We start from the raw sequence: 22,129 nt of genomic DNA, 5'->3' as shown, positions 1-22,129 counted from the left end.
AAAATTATGATTTTATGACCCCAAAATTGGTTTTTTTTTTTCTGCAATATGGTTATATTTCTGCTCCTACATTGGATTTACTGGAATATAATTTATTTATTGTTCCCCTTGATCCAGGTTTCTTCACGGCTCACATTTACCAGCAGACGTATTTTTTACGGTACACCAACCAGAATGAGCTCTCACAGTGACAGAAAGTGATGCAGCCAGCTCGACAGAGCTGAGGAGGGATTTCATCTAACCGTAGATGAGACTGTGCCTGCATCACAATGCAAACTCGGAGGAGGATTTATTAAAATTCATCAGCGGTGTGAGTGAGATGAAGGAGACAGGGCTCAAAAGCAGAGGAAAGAGGTGACATGGGGTCTCACAAAAAGCATGTTGAATTTGAGAAGTGTTCACATAACTGCCGTGGCTGGGAATCTGTCGGTCTGAGTATGTTACCTAAAGTCTGACATCTACCAGTAGACACCACCTCCTTCAGCGCAGGTAGCGATCGCTGGTATGGAGGATCATCAGGTCATTATTCTTCAGCCCAGAACCTCTCACGGCACAGAATTTCATTTTTGAAAAGAAGCAACGTGAGCGAGCAGAAAAGGCATGTGATTTTGTGTCTTTTCATGAAGTTAAGTGTTGAAATGTTCGTCCTATTTTTTTTGTATTAGGCCACTATGAAGCTCTGAACCATCTAGGAGCCAGAGGTTTTTCACTTTAATATTGAACTTTGATATCATATTTCAAAAGGCTGTTGCTTGGATTCATACTGTAAATAGGGAAACCCTTCAGTTTGGGATGGGAGTGTATTCACTCATCTTATTTGTATATTTTGGTGTTGTGGGGCAACATTATTTCTGAACCACAGCAATGATGATGGGCCATGAACACGACAGCTCCACCAATGCTATTTGCAAGTGGTGTTTGACCATGCATCGACCAAGACCGCGATCTAATGTAGAACAGCATTGGCTCCCTGCATGCGCTGCCGAATGGACTCGCAGCCACAAAGCAGCACCACATTCTGTCTCACTGGATGAAAATTCATCTCCATCAGAGTGTAAATATATTAATTCCGAATGTGAGTCTGCCAAATTCGCCTTCTTGGTTTAGCAGGTTTTTGTCTAATGAAAAAAAAAAAAAAATCCAGTGAAATAGATCATTTACCCTTCAACTGTCAGCAATTGTAATTGGTTGAAAATTTGAATGATTTAAATTGAAAACGTTGCTCTGTTAGAAGAAAAAATATTCAGGATTTATTTAATTTCCATTTAATTATAACATTAAATATGACTCAAATGCTTCAATATTTTTTCATTAATAACAATGGCATACAGTAAATACAGTGTATTTGGTCAACAGGGCTTAAACATGTTCATAACCGTCAAAGTTTGCTTGAAAGTTGACGAAATACGTAATGCAGACCCAAACAAATGCGCTCCAAAATATGAATAGTGAAAGAATGATTGTTGGTATGAAGCAAGTCGAGGCAAAGAAGGTTAAAGATTTGTCATTCAACAGTTCCCCAAACTAGAATAAAAACACATGAAAGAAATTTAAAGTAAATAAATAAATAATTGTGATTTTTTTTTTTTTTTTTTTGTCATATTGCCCTCCCCCTCTTTGAGATATTTGAAACAGATATGTTTCTGAATTTTCTTCTATTTCTGCAAATAGCATGCCAAAATAGCTTAGAGTCAGTAGACTATCTTTCACAGATTTAAAGGGGTTTTCTTCAACTAAGCACAATTGTGCTTTGGCTAAGGTTCTTTTGGTGGGGTGCTGCGGAATTCATTTCAATGAATGAAGTGTGTCTTGGCTTAAAAAAGGTTAAAAACCACTGATCTACGGACACCAACATGTGTGGGTCAACTTGTGTCAACAGAAAGACAACGGTGCCGATGCCAGCAAAGTGGCTGGCTGAAATGGTCAATACAATAGGCTGTTGTTACATGTTGGACGCAGAAACTTAGAGCTTCTGTTTGATGTGCCAAATACTTCTCTCTATTACTATTTCTCTGTTTAAGTCAGATGCTTCTTACTCGTCTCACTACTTTTTCAGAACACTGACATAGGTCCCTACACAAATATGCCTCAGGTTACTCTTCAAATAGGAACAAACTGAATCATCCTGATTTGGAATCTTAACTAAAAGTGTACACAAAACAAGTTGCATAGAAAAAGGTAAAATATGTAATCTAACAATAATAAAAACCTAATCTCAAATAGCAGATTTATCAAGTCTTGACTCTCAAATTCTCCTCATAATAATAATAATAATAACAATAATAATCATCATTTCTTTATTTAATGAGCAATACATGCTTCTGTTTTTTATAAATCTACTCATTTTGTTATTGTTCTGCTTGGCCAGTTTAATCCAGCAGCCCCCTCCCTATTAGTAAAATAACAAACGTACCAAAATTAATTCTCAAGCCACATGTGCTGGATAATTTCACGTTAAAGCACACTTGACTGGTCAACACCTGCAGAACCACCAGACTTTGTCCATATGACCAAAGTTAAGTTAGAAAGCAGCTTTAACTGCAGCCCAGGACTCTCACTGTGGTCATCCATAGGAATAACAAGGTGGGTGACGTGGATTGTGCTTCTGGCACCAGCGCGATCATTCATGTTTTCCGAAGGTGATGTCACAAATATCTGCTTTAGATGAGTGCTACACCTTTTCCACTCCTCAACACAACATCAAACATTTGTGTCCGCAGAGCACAATTCCAGCTTCATTTCCTCGCTCTGAATCATTCACAAGCCCGAAGAGTGTTAGAGGGTGGAGGAGTGGAGCATATGTGTAAGAAAAGTTGATACATGTAGCCAAGTCGCCCTAAAACGTACCCAAAAAAAAAAAGGAATCTGCTGGGGCCGTGGTTTGTTTTCACCTGAAACAGTCATTTATCTTGGCCAGATCCCAACACTAAACCACTGTGTATGTTTCTATGGTCTCTGTGGGTTCCTGTGTGCGCCACAGCCACTTAATGTGTTGGGTGTGGGATCCAGCTCTCTGCCCTATATCTAGGAATTGTAAAACCACAACGTTTCCTTGCACATTGCATCTTATTCAGCAGCCGAGCTTTGTATACGCAGCACTTAAACATGGTGATGAGTTCAGTTATATGTTTATTTTTTTCTTTCAAGAATGCCTGCTTCCTGATGTACCAGAGTGTTGAACGCAAAGCAGACATATCAGACAATATCTATTATCTCCAGAACTGACTGATGATGAATGAAATGGCGCCTATTTCACACTATGAGGTTTCCTCTATTGTCAAACCATCATTTCATCAGGACTACATCCAATATATTTGGTGCTCATGTTTGTATTTGCTGACTCACGTTTCCACTATTCACAATAAATAACTACCAATGTTATTGCCCCTGTATTTATTTTATCAACATGTGCTGAAACATTGTCTAGGTTTTATTTATCAAGATTCTTTTCAGTGATTTAGACTACTGCTTAGACGAATACTGTCATTCCCTGGGACACAATTGTTTTTCAGTCCGCCATTCACATACGGTAAATTCCGGACTATAGAGCGCACTGGAATATTAGCCACACCCACTAAATTTAAGACGGACATAGATCTTGTTCATACATAAGCCGCACCGGTCTATAAGCTGTGGGAGCCTTAAAAATGTATGAGGATCACTTCTGAACTAGTTTTGAAAACGGGGTCCGGCATCAAGACTGACTCATGAAACAATGTTCTCAACTTGAATTATGAACTTGCCACATCTTTTATTGACATTAAAGAACTCAAAATGTACTGTTTTCGCCCTCATGTTCGAAGTTCCGACACCACAGCAGGTCTCAGCTGCTGCTTTTCGTCTCCAGTCCTCCAAGAGTTCGGCTCTATTGTAGGAGCTTTGGACATGCGGGCGAAAACATCGCATTTCGGGCACTTTAAGGTCAATAAAGCGCCTGCAATTTCATCAGTTTGATGTGATGGGGCTCAATATTTTGACAGCATGAATGTAAAAATTCATGTATTAGCTGCAGGGTTCTGACTGCGAGAAAGAAATTACGGTCCGCAAAAACACGTGTGTGTGTGTGTGTCCGAAAAGCTCCAAGATCTCGCTCACTGTTTGTGTTGTGCAAGCAAGTTCTGGAACGCTATTGCTTCGTGCTGTCCCACTGAGGTCATTGATAGTCTTTTTAGCATATTTTGAAAGCTACAAAAACGGTATCAAACTGCATAGATCATATAAATGGAGCGCAATAAGATTGTTAAATAAATATTAATAAATGAGCTGCTTGGAGGAAGTACGCACTTTCCTGGTGCTTTTCAATAGAGACTGCTTTTCTGTGACTCTAGACACCTTTTCCCATGTTTGCTAGAGCGCGATAATACGATAATATACCTCCTAGTCTTTTCGTACAAGAGTAGCTGAGGCTTGGATGACTGTTAAGAACTGTACATCAAGGTCATTCAGAGCTAAGGATGGTCCACCATGGTACGCAGTCATCTGAATCTACAGTAAAGGCTCTCTAGAAACAGAACAGTCCTTGGGTGTCATAAGACAGACTGGGCGCTTTGCAAACTTGTGAGGATGAGCATCAAAGTTTAGCATTATTATGTGGCAAATGGTGGTAAATGAAGCAGAAATATGTACCTCACACAGAGCTAGTATTGATCAGCGGTGCGATGTTATGTGAGCTTGAATTTCCCATGGACCCCGTCAGCAAAAATGAGGGCCTCAAACTGGCAGTTTACCACACCCGTCCAGTCAACAGCCCCCATGGGAGCTTCCTGAGTGAATCCCAGGCTGCCATCAGCTATCTCCCCGACCTGCTGCACCAGCGGCTACTTCAACCTGGAGCTGACACTCGCTCACAATCCGGCCACATCCTGGCAATAAATCATTGTAAAGTGTGAACTTCCCTGGAATGCAAGTGGAGTTGCCAAACGACTGTTTGTTAGTCCAAGCAAGGTCCAAACCTTATCACCGTTCAAAGCATCTGCGCTATCAGTCATGGAGAGATAAAAGTCCTCGGCAAAGATTCCGTCTGTGAATATTTAAGGTAATCAAAGACCAAAAAGGTGTCGATCTTCATCTGTTATTTTTCAACAATAGCACCCGGAGAGGGTGATCTCATGAGTCGCCGGCAGAAAGTGCTCTTGACTGTGTCTGCGTGTATCATCAGTAGTGGAAATGAATGCAAACCTTTTACGCTTCAGGACTGCAATGGTGTAAAAATATTATTGCAGCCAGTTCAGCCAAGGAACACTTGGTTGCTGCAATTAAGGCAAATGTTTTGAATAGCCAAACTCTGCCAGAACCTGGCCTCAGCACCACCTGCCTTTGCTCCAGTCGCTCCGGTCTATATCATCTCAGTGACTCAGGGACATGGACACTGTTTGAGCACCAGCGTTCTGATGTGCTCTGGCTCATCGCGGATATTTTGACATGCAAATCCGGCCTTGAGTAACTTTCGGTTGACCCTTTTGCTGACTTGGGTGGGCTCCCGAAATGCCTCCCTTAATTTGACATGACCTGATTTGCAGGATTTCAGTGCTTTTACTCCTCCCGGACGTGTGGACTCACATGCGAGGCATGAGGTTGAGGGAGGTCTTCCCATAGCTGTTATGAGAGCTGATGTGAGACAACAGTGGACCGTGCCTGAAGCCGAAGAACAGCAGCGGTACAGGGAGGGGTGTTGAGACAGAGTGAAGAAGTCAGGACTGTGAGTGACAGAAAGCGACGGGGAGAGAAAGCTTGGACTACGTCGACCCATCTGATCCAAGGCATCTGAGGTGTCGGATCTGCAGTCACTATATCTCCTCCCGCATATCTGTCTTTCCCTGGCTGTCTTGGGACGTATCACACTATTGTTGTGTTGGACGACTGAGGGTTTTGACAGCTGTGCTTGGAGGGCTGTGACGGCAGCCTGGTGGGTGTGTGTCTGCTGTCTGATGGCTGCAGTTGAGAGTGAAGTATGGACGTGAGAAAAATGAAAATCAATAAATCTGATTTATATTATGCACCTCATGTAACAACAGTGTGAACCTTTTTATTAGTTGTGATGTTCGTAAATATGAGGACCAAGTCTGTTAAAGGAGTAGAATGAATGTTTGGACTCATCAGATCTCCACAATAGTCTGTTCAGTTTCGAGATAGTGGGCATCACATCTGTACCAAAAACAACGCAGAGGAAACACACTCCAGGCAGTGTCCTAATTTTCAAAGCCCAGTAGGTGGCACTCAAGGTTGAAAAATGATGTGAGGTTTCATTGAAATAGCTGTTCAAAGCTAAGGTATAGACAGCGGACAGTGCCATCTAGTGGTCTCTGAATGTCAGGACGCTGTTTCATGAAACCTGTGACTTCTTGAGGCACAGTGAATTAAAAGATTATAATGCATATACACGTGAGACAAGCTTAGGTGAATAAAACCATGTCTCAGTCAGAGTCTCAGTAGCAGCAAGCATCACCACTTGCATGTAGAAAGTTCATCTGCACTTGCCTGTCCAGGAGCTGCAGAGGTGGGATTTGTGGCAGAACATGTTTTGCTCTTACACATCTGCATGGCCTCCTCCATGTCAGGTTCTTTGTTTTTGATTTGGGATGCCTTTACATGAGTAATTTCATTGCATTTTCTGATATCCAAATACATGTCTGGTCATAAAAGAAATGCAGGCAGCCTCTTCTTTGTTTTGTAAACACCACGGCAGATAAGAATCAAGTCAGACATTGCGACAACTTTCAACTTCTGATCATTCGCCATTCGCCATACTCGCCATTTTTTATTATATGGGTTGTAAATATGGAACATTTTGAGCTTCATATTCAGTCAAATTATCCCTAAAAAAATCGGTTCAGTCGCAGAAAACTGCATGGGAACCTAATTGACAGACTGCACCCCCTGGTGGGTGACACCGGATCTGCGTGGGCCCTGATCTGCCTGGTTTAAACAGATGAAAGAGGTTTCTGAGTCCATAGCAACCAAGAATACTTCAACCCACGAGCTAAACTTTGAACAACTTGACCTCACTCCATGACAGGATGTCTTTTGTTTGCTCAAGATTTTGTGGCATATCGCGTAAAATATTTATTCCTCAATGAAGCCTTGAACGCAAGTGGCCCCCAGTCTGCCAGTCTTGATGTTGGCCTCAATATATCCATGACTACAAATTCAAATTACTGATTTATTATTGTCTGTTTCAGCACTATTACGGAACACACCCACTTACAAAAAATATTTCGACACTATCTCTCTCTCTCTCTCTCTATATATATATATATATATATAATTTTCTTTTAAAACAACTCTTATTCAGGTAAAGGAAATACTTCAGATTTTATATTTTATTCCTTCATTTTAATTCCCTTTTTTAAAATAAAGTTTATGAAGGTCCTGGTGAATTATGAGACAGCATATTGATATGTCATTTTGCGGTTGAATATTAATGAAGAAGAGCATCATTCTCATATATCTGATGTTTCTTCCAGTTCAGTTAACCATGGTTCATCTGTGAGGGCATTCTTTTTGTTGGGATTGTGCTGTGAATGTTGGCTCCACATGATGATAAGCCAACAAATAAAAAGTTCTTACACAAACTAATTATGACCGTGTGAATCCAACAAATTGGAAATGTGTCCTTCATGTCTGACACTGCTGTGTACACTGGCCTCGCACCACGGCAGCCTTCGTCATCTGGAGAAACTAAATAGGCAATGACTCCAAGAGCAGTTGACGTTGCGGTGCCGGCTGGTTTACACATCTCCATCATCTCGCTGAGCCTATTGTGGACGCCGTCGACCACAACCGCATTTTCTAAACCGTCCAGCAGCCTGTCAGACTTTGGTCCTGGAGTTTTGGTTCACTTGGTGCAGCGCCATAAAACCTGACACACAGGGAACATTAGATCAAAAAGGCATTTGAATCAGAGATACAAAGTAATTTGCGCTCTCAAACTCTCACCTCCTCCTTCAATGAAGTCGTCAGTGAGCTGCTAACACCAGCTACAACACTGAATAAATGTGATGATTTCTGGCAGCTTGAGAAATAAGCGCTGCTGCGTCAATCCAAGTTAATCTCTGAGCTCATTTCTGGATGCTAATGGCTTTTACTGACTCGATAGGCGAAGACAGCGGAGACGTCAACATTGAATATTTATGACGCGAGCTGCAATATTTGCTCACATCAGTTGCGGATTTCAGTTACACAGTCGGTTTATATGATTAACCGATTTTTATGTCGATATCAATAGACTGGATTAATAGTTCACCACATTCATTTTTATGATGGTTATTAATCGGTATTATCTCAAACAAACGGAGCACCGACTGATGTTCTTTTTCACAAGTTACATTGCGTTTAAACATTTAGCAGATGCTTTATTATTATTCATTATTTTTATTTTTTTTCCCTAAAAACTCTCCATTCACTGGCAATACTTTAGATGCCAGTACATATAAATCGCATTGTGTGATGGCATTAACTGAATTATATTACATAGATCAGTAATAGTTAAGGTCAAAAATACCTATTGCAAACTGACCATTTACGCCATAAAACAACGTAAATGAAAAATACAGTGACGTGCCGCGTCTCACCTTTGCTTTTACAATCCCAATTCCCCCAGCATGACTGATAAAAGATAACGTTGTCAGACCTTATCAAGCCCTATCGCGCTTTAATGGGCTCTAAAAAAGAACTACTTTAGTCGGACTCATGCCTCTTCAAAAAGCATGTGCACAGCTTATTCGACGTTTTTGAGAGGAGGAAAAAGTAGACGAACTGTAGACGGAACTGCCGGTGTATTAGTGCAGTGGGATGGTTGATATATCTTCATTTCTGGAAAGATTTTGGAAATGTCAATGGCTCAGTTTCAGTTTTGCAGTGAGGTGGAAGCTGCTGTGCAGGTAGCCTAAAAGCCACCACACCCAAATTGTTGTGCTGTTGTATTATAAGTCCTAACTGCCTGCTGAATGCTGGTCTTCTTAATACTGGACCTGGACATGGCTCTGCATAGGCAGCCAGTGTCATTTATCAATTTAATATTTCAGTTTTGAATTTCAGGCTCCTTGTTATGTAGGTTTTTGATGTATTGAAAACCTGGCAATAGCACTGTTGCTCTGATCTACTGACTGAACAGGCGATTTTTAAAAAAATGTCTAGCTTGAAAAAGTTTGAATTGTCAAGCAGTTCTCAACATTATGGACAAAAATCAAGGATGTGCTTTACCCATAGGGATGTGGGCCGAAGTGAAAATGACCAAGGAGTTTAGTCAGCGGTAAAAATTATTGTAACAGCGGTAAAAGCAACTGGGAAAAAGGGTTCCTAATCCAGCGTCTTGAGTCGGAGCTCCCAGTTTGCTCGCACATACAGTGAGTGTTGTGTGTAACTGATGCATCCAGCCTTTCAGTGCTGCGTTTTCAGAACCACAGTCACAAAGCTGGAGGTAGACAGAGCTGTGGAGTGACCAAGGAGGACAAGCAACACATTAATAATGTGAGAGAAAAAAAGTTTGTTTTCAAGTCTTCTTTCATGAACTTTTTTTTTTTTTTGCACAGAAGGCCAAGTACAGTAATAAATGAACAGGGTTTCAAAACGAAAAATGAATGAACGGATGACCGAGTAGGAAGCACTTGGGAGCGCTTCACTGTGTGTCGTGTGTTTATGATATGTTATGTATTTAAATTCCTCAATAAACACAACAACAGCTCAAACAAAGAATTTGAATTTGATCCTTCAAATACTACAGAACATTAACATGTCTGGCTTCTGGTTACTCGGAAAACACATCTTGAGCAGATGTGAATGTAAACATAAGTAGTACATAGCTCTCCAAGTTGCTCAAAGCAAGTTACTACTTATGGTTCACTCCAGTGTGTGAGAAACAAAATATTCAGTTTAAACTGGACACTTGATTCAAATGATTGATATATGGACCGATGGGGTAGTCATTCTTGTGTATGTTGCTTAATGGCTTAAAAATGCAGTAAATCTACTCCTAAAACTCTTTTGCCATATGTTGGGCTGTATCAATGAAAAGATGCCATGTTGTTTTTTTTTATTCTGACATTCTCTAGGTAAAAAAAAAGAAATAACATAAAGAAAAATAAATGAATAAATAAAATGGGGGAAAGCTCCGCCCACATACTACTGGTTTTGGAACACTACTGCCACCTGCTGCAACACTGAGACCATTGCTGTGAATGTTCCTTCAAATGCTAAAAAAAATAGGTCACAAATATACAGATGACTCTGACTTACAGAGTCATGCGGCGCTTGTTGAGCATGTGCTTGCTATGTTTGCACATGATGACTATACGTGCTCAACCTTTCAACATGATGCTGGAGCATGGACTTCATTTACTTAATGCTGTTGCAGCTGGTATAGATTTTCTTGGAAATTTGGGAATAAAGCTGGAATGCGCGGTGGGTGCTCGGCAGCAGGTGTCTGAGCTCGGCTGGCTCGCAGGGAGCAACGGCAGGCCAGCCACATGAGGCTCAGGTGATCCACTAACCCACGCGCGCACACTCACACGCACAGCTGAACCTGGCTCCGAGCGAGGACCCGGTGAAAGAGTTTGGCTAATGATTCCGAGTCGCGGTAACGCACGGCTAAATTAGCATTGTTGCAGATGTGAATCCAAACAGACATGTTGTTAATCATCCTCGTGCCTCGCAGCTCCCCTGCCCACCCAGCAAGCTGCTCTCTCTCCGACGCAGAAATGAACAAGGAAGCAATCACCAGGGTCAGCGCAAGTGTGGACCACATGTTAGCGTCGCTGGATCTGGCCTTCCAGCTAATAAGCCGCAGTTAGAGTCGGCTCCAACTATAGTTATTACTCCTTACTGTAACTGACTCACCACCAATGAGCATCAGAGTCCAGCTGTATTACAGTAATGGCATGGCCAGCACTCGCCTATCAGGCTGTCACACTGCAGCGGTCCAAGGGCCACGGCGCCTTTACAGCAGGTACTTTCCCTCCTGTTTGCTCTCCAAACAATGGAGCTTATCAGCTGATGAGAGGAATGTGGGACTCTTGAAAGGTGAATGACCTGCGTGTGCACCATAACTGTGAAGCAGCCCACCTTGTTTTTATTTTGAAGAAAATAATGCCAGAGCAGGGAAACAATTTCTTTCATTGAAAACTATTGTTGCATGGCAGTCAGCAGGATTCCAATTACATGAACACTTAATAAACCAGCTATGAATATATTGTATTGGGATTTTTCCTCACGACAAAATCTAGACAAAGATAGTATGTCATTTTTGTGTTATATTTCACCATATGTATTTTTGTATTCAAGCTACTGGTCACATTTCTGCATAGTGTGTTGGGTAAAATATTCCTGTGTGTGTTTTTTTCATTTTTCTTCAAGGTATTTTCCTGCAGGTTATGTGGCCTGTGGTATTATTTACATTACATTATGTTACATACACCACACACCAGAGGAGTGAAAGGTCTTGTAGTTTATGTCGCACATCATGGGTCATTTCGATCCATCTTCAGCATGTTTTGAAGCCATTTCATTATTATTATTATTTTTATTTGTATTAGAAATTACTTCATGAACAGCTAATAAACCAACTATGAATATATATTGGGATTTTTCCCGGTCACGATCAAATCTAGACAAAGATAATGTTTCATTTTTGTGTTATATTTCACCATATGTACTGTATTTTTACATTCATTTGTATTCATAATAGTTTGTAGTGTAAAATATTTCTGCGTGCGCTTTTTTTTTCATTTTTGTTCAAGGTATTTTCCTACAGGTAATGTGACTTGTGGTATTATTTACATTACATTACGTTACATATCTGCCCGTAGAGAGAAGAGTATTTTTTTGTCCGAAATATTGTAGTGCATGGCTCTCAAACTCAATTGACTGGGGGCCACCAGGCAGCGTCTTGCTGTGGCTAGACAACACACCAGGGGGGTGAAAGGTCGCACATCATAGGTCATATTGATCCATCTTTAGCATGTTTTGAAGCCATTTTTTTATTACAAATGCTGACAATCCACACTATAATAGGGCACATTGGTGGGACACCAAACTGTCCTGCGGGTCGCAAATGGTCCGCGATTTCCGAGTTTGAGACCAGTGTTCTAGGGTTAGGTGAGGTGGAGAAGTTTGTCGACAAAGTTAAGGGACTCAGATGACGTGGATGTTTTGGGCGAAGATGACAAGGTCACCACCAGGCAACCCAGACCACTCCATGGAATCGTGGCACAGGAAAACCAACAAGGAGTGTAGTTGCAGTCAGAAGAGGATGGGTGTGACATGGGATGGGGTACGGTGGAGGCAGCAGCCGGTGCTAGGAAGTGCTCCGCATACACCCCACATCAACCAGTGAAGCAAGAATTTGGTAGATGGTGGTATAAAAGAGTATATATTTTAAATAACAGCTTGAAAAGAATCTAAAAAAAGAGTTCAAGCAGAGCAAAAAACAATGCCAATGCAATTTACGCATTTCTTTTAAACATTATTAGACACATATGCCTCAGTGCTTCAATGTGAGCTATAAATGAAACAACATTTCACTGATATTTAAAATGAGGTTCATATTCCGTGTCGCTTCCCTGTCGATATTTTCCTCCACGATGTTTGAAATACACAACCTCAGCGGAGGGTTAGACTCGCATGCTAGACTCGGGAACATTTTCTCATAAGGAGCCCATAAAGGTCTTGCTGCGGTCACTTAATGGCAGTGTACAAATTGTCGTCAACTGAGTCACGCGATCGCCCCCATGAGATGCCAGCTCACGTCTGTTCTGCCATTTCCTTAGGTTTAGGACTTACTCCTTACTTTTTTAGTAGTTTTTTAGGGTTTATGAACTCTTGTGACCTGGGAGTTGTCCAAAGCTACACAGGAAGAGTTGCTGTGCTTGGATCACCTGATCTGTGATGCCCTCAGCTGGTCATAATAGGTACCTACTGCTACTCAACTTTGTTCTTCTATTTGTTCACCGGAATCTTTGCAACAGCTTTTAAAGTCTTCAGGCTACAAGTCTTTTTTCAGGGACTATTTAGAAAGATTCGCCATCAGATTCTTGCGGACCCCGGTTCACACCAGTAAGTACCAGGTTATTAATAGTTGCTACGATACCCACATCCCCTGGTCTTTGTCTGCGCGCCCTGTGATTTAGGGCTCCATATAAACCCTACTGGGCCGACCCTCTGTCCTTTTCTGGTGGCTGTTATTGTTGCGGCGCACAGGCCACGGTGTTTGGCTGCTCCAGCTGAGAACCAACCAGGCTTTTCCCATGATGGGAACTTCTCAGCTCGGCCCAGTCAGCAGGACTGCTCCCCTCCCCGTCCCAGAGGGCCTCTTATCCCCCCCCCCCGCCAAAAAAAAAAGTCATGATCCAGCCCGTAAATTAGTATTGGTAGAAAAATAGGTTCTGTAAGATGAAACCTGGTTGCTGTGTGTTTTAGCGCACGACTCTGGGGAGACAAGAGAGAAGAAGCAGGCAGTAAATCCATTGGTCTCCACTGATAGCGCCTGTTTGCACAGCCACTGCCGCTTCCTTTGATCAAATGGTTGGGGGAGCGGGGGGTCGTGTGGCGCTGCTGAAGGTCAGCTATATATTACACTCCTAAAAGTGATTACTGAAATTCTTAAGTGAAACCATTCTGCTGCCAGGGTGTGCTCTAATCCCCTGCAGCGTTGTCTGGGCCGGGGTTGGGGCCTCTCTGTGGATCTGTGCACCCAGCGCCGAGTCCCCCTTTCCCCACTGGTGTTTTCTATCATCAGAAGTAAGTCCCTGTATGGAAACATGGACTATCTTGTTGCAAGATCCGCGGCTGGAGCGCGACGGCGGCGGCGAGAAAGCGAGAGAGGAAAGGTAGTGTCAGGAAACTGAAGTATGCACACACTTCAAAGGCGGCGGCAGCAAATTAAGGGTTAGGCATTGGACACGACACTAAGTGGCCTTTACATCAGAAACAGCATAAACAATGTCTGGATTGTGTTTCGCTCCTCTGCGCTGTTGCAAAGCAGCCCCCCCGAACCTCCTCGCCATCTGTACAGTGACTTTGCTGTAGGTAAAGGAGCTCAATGATGAATCAAGAAATGAAGGAAGCAGCCGGACGGAAACTCCGTTGACTGAATGGGAACGTGCAAAGCGCGATCTGAAAAATACAATTTACGACTGGAAGCTAATCGTTGCCACAATGTTGCGCCGTTCCAAATCAATTTCAAGGCATCCAAAAAAAAAACAAAAAAAAAAACAGAAGGCGCAAGAGAAGGAGAGCGTGCGAGGACGGGGTATCTACAACATCGCCAAAAGAAAAAAAGAAAAAGTGATGCAAGGGTTGTGTGAAGTCATGCTTTATGAAACTGAATCCACATTTGTGGATCATTACCTCAGTTTGCCCTGTGTTAACTTTGGCAGACCTGCTGACGTTGAAAAAAAAAAAAAGGGGGGGGGATGATGTATTTCCTCCTATTTATTATTTGCACCGGGCTACCGAGAGAGGAAAAAAAAACCAAAAAAAAAGAAGAAGCGTGCGCCTGTGACTGTTGCCTGAACGCCAGGAATAACAACCAAAGTCACTCCTCAGACTCATTAGCGTGTGCACAACAGTTCCCAGGAGACACAACAGAGCGTAAATACATTTCAATGTCTTCACGCTGCCGGATGCTACCAGCCCACTTCTCCCAATTTCCCCTCTTTATTTTCACTTTGAATGTAAACTCTGTGACGGAGTGAGCTTCAAAAGGGCTGCAACCCCATGTTGCACGTCTCATAAATTCTGCTGAGGGAATTCAAAGAGAAATTTATCGAGCATGGCATTCACACATGTTGACAGTAAATCGGGCCAACTGCGCACAAGGTCTTGGGAATTTGTAGAGGAACGCGGACCCAATTTTTTTGCCTTCAAAAACACACTCTTTGACCTCTGGTTTGCTTATGCAATACCGACTCGCTTCAAGATATGAGTCATGTGAAAGTAAACGGTAAAGATAGAGAGATTTATCGATCAGTACTTGATGAACCGGGTTCCTTCGCCGCACACCATGGTATCCCCTGAGCAGCAGGTGCAGCACTCCCACCAAACATGGCATCCGCGTATCACCGTGTCACATCATGTTTTAATAACCGGAGCACAAACCTGCCATCGGTTTTCATCCGGCACTGACTTTAATTGGGATGTTTGTACAGCGAGGGAAGTGTTTATGACCTCTGGATGTTGCCAATCTCGCGGTGCAGGACTTCAGAGCCCCGGTGGGACTTCGCATACGAGGCCACACTTTTGGCTCCTCGGGCTATTGACACAGCTGCTATCATGTTGGAGCGATCCGATTTCCGCGGTGGTTGAACCTATCTGCGCTCACCTACGGGAGGACAACATGTTTGTCTTTTCCTTTTTAAGTATGATTGAGCTCGCACACAGCTGGATGTTGACCTTGGTCAAAGACGTTTTCTGCGTTTGGTGTCTTGAAACAGCGCTGCAGTAAGGCACTGGTGCACTTTCCCTTACCCCCCCCTTGGCAAGGCAGTGAGATGCCAGATGTCAGTGAATGATCAAGTGCTGACCGTGGAGGTGTTAAAATTCTTTGGTTGATTAATGGGCGAAAGCCACCAGCACACCCACCCATCATCCAAGGTTGAAACTAAATTCTCATTCTGCCCAGTTAAAGAGGCCTTCAGAACACACCTCCAGTTTTTGAGACAAGCCCATGGCAATCTCCCAAATGTTCCAGGATTCTCACATTCAGTCTCTATGGACGAGAGATACTGGTAAGCATCGATGATGTCACTTTACCACAAAGTCTTGTGACCCCAGATGGTGGTAAGGAACTAACTCCAGACAAGATTCTGAGTCTTGCTCGCCTCCTCCAAAAGTGTCCCCATAAATTCAGATTTTGGGGATTCTTACCAACTGTTCTTCCTTCACCAGTCACGATCCCAAGTTGCAGTCCATCCTTGGAATGAAAGGACCAGGCAGGGATTGATGGTGACCGTTGTCGCAGTCTTGCGTCAAACTGGAAACTGAAACCTCCATTTAACAAAAATAAGACGGTTGCACACGAACATAATACGACCCTTCAGAGCCAGAACCAGTCTTACTGGTTTGGAGAGTTGGGAACAAGTGTCAACTACCTGACTAGTCATCCGAGCTCCAACACTGGATTGTGTGTTAGGATTTTTATTTCTTTTTATATCCATGAAAAATGTATCCCTTGATTTGGACAAGGCAACATTTGCTCAATAAAGCCTTGACTCTTGCCCCTTTTTTTCCACCTTATACCTCTTAGGTACTGATCACTGCCAACCAGGTCCTGTCACACTAGTGACTGGTCTGTGAGTGGGTTACAATTCAGGTGAATGGAGACAATAGTTCGGGATATGATAACTACTAAACACGATTATTTCAGCTCAGAGTTTATCGGCTTTGGTCAATTTCTCTTTGCCTTTGACAATCCAGATAATACCTCAGTCAAGCATACGTCTAACTGTTGTTAGATGTGAGTGCGTGATGCCTTCAATTCTTTAGTGTCCAGGACATTACATTAAATTAAAATAAATTTCCATAGGGGATCAGTTTATGTGCTGTGACTGTTGTGAGAGAACATTACACCAAAACACAGAAAAAATGAATTAGATGTTGAATTAAAAAAAAAAAGTAACTACTGTAGGAAAAAGAAAATAAATATGTGCACAAATAATAAAAAGATTAATCCAGAATTTTGAAAGTATGAGTTACATTATTGTGTAATACTTTATTTTACATAGATTTAATCTGAGGATTTTCATAATAAATCAATAAATATGTGAAGACTATCTATTGAAGTACTAAATATCAGTACTAAAGAGTAATGTGCAAACATGAAAATATGACACTTCAAAAGCAGTATTACAACAAAAGTAGTCTTATTTTTCTCATTTATCTTCACAAAAAGGTCGATTCAAGTCATTACTCCTCAAATGAATACAATGTAAATATTACATGAAATAGTATAGAAAATGAAGGAGAAAAAGAGAAAAGTCCTTAAACCTTTAAATGGAAATAATAATGCCTAATAAGACAAGGAAATTATGGCGACAAACATTTTGAGATGAAGATTTCATAGTTTCACTCTGACTTCATGAGGGCCACAGTAATGCAGTCATCGGGGCGTGTGTGGTCCCCGGGCCATGCTTTGACTGGGTCTGGTCTCAGAAGTAAACGCTGAAGGGTCAACCCATAGAGAACAGATATGATTTTTAATAATCATAATATAGCCGAATACTTGAGATAACTTGCCTGAACCCTTAACCAAAGGAGAACCATAACAACATGAGGTGTGTTTACCTTAGGAAGATACACTATAAATATGCTGACTGCTCGATTGAGCATTTATAGTGCTCATTTATAGAACTCATAGCTTAAACGCTGAGAACAGATTCAAACGGGTGGGGGAAAAAATGCAATATCCTCCTGCACCAATATTGATGTGACACGTCTGGTAGCATATTTTTCTAAGAAAACTACTCAGCCAAACGTTAAGTCTTCATTTGAACATTGGGCTGAGTCATGCTCTCTCCCCAGCAGAGCGCTGCAGTAACGCCAGGACTGGGAAACTTTATAAAGATATATGGCGTGATAACACATTGCATCAGCTGTAATACTATCCACTGCTGTCCAAGTAGCAGTCCCCCAACACAACCCTGACCATACCGACTGTGGACACCCCGGCAACATTTGCCGATAACCCAGGGATTGATGTTAGCTATTAACACAGCCTGCAGGTCCAGTCGATGTTGCGTTTGGCCTCCCAAAGCAGCATTCTATATCAGCGTGCTGCCACCTGGTCTGAGGTCCCAGCCGGTTCCTTGGCTACAAAAACACAGTTCCGTGTCGAGAAAAACTATTGCTGGAATCAAAACGCTGCTCGTGTGCTGCTCGTGCTACATTAGTTTGTTAAATTCATGAAGGTAATCCAGTCAGTAGTACATAATGGATGGCGAAAAAAAAAAAACAAAAAAAAAACGCTTCAGCTTTTCTCTGCTATAGTTGGTGAGTTATGGCTCAGATCGTGACAATCCAAACAGTAAAAGTTTATCTTTGTTTTTCTAATTTTTCCATGGTTAATATGTATTTTTAGGGGTGGGATTCGATTAAAAAAAATCAAATTAATTCGAGAATTTGTGATTAATTAATCTCAATGAATCGCAGTTTAATGGTATAAGAATATTTGCTACAAGAATGAAATGATGGACCCATACATACATTTAAACAACAAAATATTACTTATGTTGCTTCAGTTTGACAATGGCACAATAAATCATGATGGTGGCTATATTCAAGTTTTTATATCACCTTATTTAAACTAAAGCTCTTTTCATGTCTTGAAAATATTTGTATAAGAATTTCAGTTTCATAAGAATTTCAAGTACATTCAGCGTAGCGGAAACCCTGGCCAAAAACATCCCTGAACAAAAGCAAACAGAAGCTTTTGTTTGCTTTTGTTCAGGGATTCCTCCATGTTTGTTGTTGTTGTTATCATCCTAGCTGCCACGTGTCTTGTGCATCAGAACTCCTGCACTTACAAAGGTTCCCTGTTGTCTGGCTAGCAAACTGTTCAATTAAATTATTAATATTATTTTTTTTATATTAATTCATCGTAATAATGTAATTAATTAACCAGAATTAACTCATTATTTTTACCCACCACCATTTTTTATTATCTAATCCATTTTGCATTTACAGTAGCACTTGATACAGCATAAGAATGCATTCACATCGTGAATGTACTGTAAATATGTCATCTCAAAAGCCTTTTAAATTTTAGTGATACACATGACAAAACAAAAAAAAACAAAAAAAAAAACATGAATAAATTCCTCCCATGAGAACAACCGATGCACTTATGAATCCAGGAGGCGTTACTGAACAGTGACACAGATACTATATGTGAAAATAAACTATGAATTGGGGATTATCACTGAGACAACAGTTGGCGAAACGACAGCTTGCATTTCCTGCAGGGGTCAGTATCGAACAAAAAATCTGTTTTGCTGGGACCCTCAATGAACATCTGAGCACAGCTTAAGACATGCGGACATTAAAGAATCCCCTGCATCCCTGAATCTTTGCTGTGATGGGCTATTTGTTGCTCCCTCTCTAATGCAGAATTGGGCAGGACTAGAAAGGTGGCTCAGACTGTCCTTGTGCAAAGTCTTCCTCTTCATAAAGTCAGACTTTATTTGATCCTCATCTTATTTTAAGACGTCCTTGTCGTCTGTTACAAGAATACGATTCCCTTTGATATTAAAAATAACTAGCACACGGTCGTCGATTACATGAACACTTTATTTAGAAAGTATATCACGTTCATTACAGAAATAGCAGGCTGCAAAAAAAAAAAAACAAAAAATGTAAATCTGCAGTCATGATCAATAAAGACAATTCAAAATGACAAGATTATTAAAAAAAAAAAAACATATGTCAAGGGCAAATCCAGGAGGTCTGTGAGGAGTTAGGAGGCATGTTGAGCTAAGAAAGCTCTTATTCTATGCAGAAGTTCTTTCTTGACACTGTCAGGGACCAATGCTGAAACACACACACACACACTAAGGATCAGTGAATGAGAGCAAAACTATTCTGAGACTGAAGTAGTGCTGTAAATGGTGCCTTTCCTGGTAAAAGGAAAAGTGAAATGTGCATCAAAACAACTCATTTGTTTGCAGTTTAGTATCAATTATAAACATGACATCAAAAACTTCAAAGTGTACATCCAAACAGTAAGTGAATCACTGTAATATTTTCTAACGTAATACTTCCTTTCTGAGACATACAGTAAACATGTCAACAATGTTTGCTTCTAACTTTCAATGTCAATAGGAGGAAGTTTAAGTTACTCAGTGGAGAGATGAAAGGCTAAGCAAGTTTATTTGGTCAAAACAAATGTTTAAAAACGACTTAAACACTTCGTCTCCAACACATCACAAATGGTCGACTCATTTTGAGTCCACACCTCAGCGAGGCTGATCTGCAATGCAGCTGCTTACGCGGCAAATTGAATGGTAAAAAGATGAATAATGTGAGGACGTGAAGTCACACTGAACTAAGACACGGCCATGCAAATCAGTTGCAGAATAAAAATATTTACCTCTACCTTTAAGCTCTTATGTGAAAATAGTGAATGGATAATATAATTTTTGAATGGGCAAATTGTGCAACACGAAAACATACATATGCACGTATGGAAATGACGACACAGATGTGTTATATAAAGATGATGATGATGATGATGCGGATGATGGATGGATGTTCATATTATTAGTAAATCTGACCTAGGTGAATATGAATCTGTAATTTTTCCCAATGAAAATATTATGAAAGCAGATTCACCTCTTCCTTTTGGAGTGATCTCCACCACTAGGTCCTCCACCGTCACATGCTCCAAACCCTTTTCTTTGATGACCTCTGCAAATAAATAAGACGTCTATTAAGTGTCATTTGAAAACAAATATACAAGACAAATAAAGGACAGCTAATCTAAATATTGATTTATCTATCAATGAAAATAGCATACCTTTACAGTGAGCCTTCATCTGGTCCTTCCATCCACATTCTGTTAACTTGACTCTTAGCAACTCCTTTAACCTGCTCAGAAAAGGACGCAATTTAATATATACACTGGGGTGATGAATTAAATTTCCAGTTAGGGTACAAAAGAAATGTATGGGGCCATCGAAGACAATCTATCTGAGAGGGTGTAAATAATGTATTTACTTATTGTAGGAATATTATATATATATATATATATATATATATATATATATATATATATATATACACAAACAATGGATTAACACTTAAACACCATAAATGAGAAGGCTAGATACAAAAGAAAACATATTTTATATAAATGCAGATTGATATGAATTTACTAAAGGTTAGTTAATATGTTAAACTCAAATAACATAAATACAATGATGTACTATTTTAAAAAAATGTCAATGTTTTGCGGACTTTTCCCATCATTTTCACATGTATATTCCGTAACTTCTCATCGTATTCTGCGGTATTCTGTTCATCACACTGCGTATTTCAGATCACATCTAAACACTTTAAAAGGAGAAGGGCATTCAATAACATCACGTAAAGGCAGGAGCCTGCATTGCATATTTCACCGCACCTTTCTCGCTCACCCATCTCTGTCAACTTTTGGTTAATTGTCGCCCTCATTCTGGACTCTTTGCTCATAATAATCCACCTGAAATGAAACGGAAAAAGACAAAGCGAGTTGGTTCGATCAACGTCAAACCGTTTGCTGACTATATTTACATGCACATTCTCGGTTGAAATGGAAGCAACATGTTCAACCAAGTAAGCAACACAAAACACAACAGCACAGCGGCGCAAAGCAGCAACGACACTGAAGATCGTAACACAAACCTTCCTCTATTTTCAGTAATGCGTCGTTAATACGCGCCAGAAGGAGAAATTGGACGTTTAAGACAAAGCCCTCAATGGCATAAACAGAAGTCGTCGGCAGGAGTGTTACTCTCGCACTTCCGAGGGAAACACAGGAACTTACAATAGTTCCGCTCCGCGGAGGAAGCGCAGTACTCTGTTCCGCTGCACGAGGTCAGTGTTGCCCAATACATTAATGTTATAAACTTGAGCGGGTCAGACAACCGTTTCATCATTCGGACTGGATTTTATATAGTTTTATAAAGGGTTTGTGAAATTGTTAAATCGGTGTCATGTTTTCCATTTGTCTTTCAGCATGTCCTGTCATAGGTTCCTCTGGAAATGGCCTCCTTAACCGTGCCTCCAAACTTTTCTAGGTGAGCTCCTCTTCTGATACTCATTCCTCATCTTGTCCTTTCTGGTCACGCCAACTGAAAACCAGAGAATCTTCCTTTCTGCTGCTCCCAACTCTGCCAAATTACCAAAAACAAAGTGGATTTGCTGCATTTGCCAGTGGATTAAAAGTGATCCAAAGATGGGTAACACAGACTCACTGAGACGTGTGGTTTTCAGATGCGTGTACGTTGCTCATCGAGGTTGAATGCAACCGATTAACTGCTGTCTTTTCTAAGTACAGTGAAAGCCTTGATAAAGTGGAGTTGTTGAAGTGGTGCTTTTGAAAATCAAAGGGAGCTGGAGCCAATCCATGGGCCAGCAGGGTTATCTCTCACAGGACCTTGGTCAA

General features: G+C 41.1%; 1 protein-coding gene across 1 annotated transcript; it reads right to left on the bottom strand.

Annotated features, from left to right (window-relative positions):
- Positions 1-19,257: 19,257 nt before the first annotated feature.
- On the bottom strand, positions 19,258-21,498 carry eny2 (ENY2 transcription and export complex 2 subunit). The gene is made up of 5 exons (XM_053881422.1): positions 21,367-21,498; positions 21,107-21,184; positions 20,501-20,571; positions 20,317-20,391; positions 19,258-19,515 (listed from the first exon to the last, which is right to left on the bottom strand). The coding sequence occupies exons 2-5, from the start codon at positions 21,172-21,174 to the stop codon at positions 19,442-19,444; spliced, it is 288 nt and encodes a 95-aa protein (XP_053737397.1). The 5' UTR covers positions 21,175-21,184; positions 21,367-21,498; the 3' UTR covers positions 19,258-19,441.
- Positions 21,499-22,129: the final 631 nt, after the last annotated feature.

The sequence above is a fragment of the Synchiropus splendidus genome, chromosome 12 (assembly GCF_027744825.2).
Source record: "Synchiropus splendidus isolate RoL2022-P1 chromosome 12, RoL_Sspl_1.0, whole genome shotgun sequence".
Classification (NCBI taxonomy): Eukaryota; Metazoa; Chordata; class Actinopteri; order Syngnathiformes; family Callionymidae; genus Synchiropus; species Synchiropus splendidus.
The sequence above is the reverse complement of the archived record's forward strand: the minus strand, read 5'-3'. Positions and strand labels throughout refer to the sequence as shown.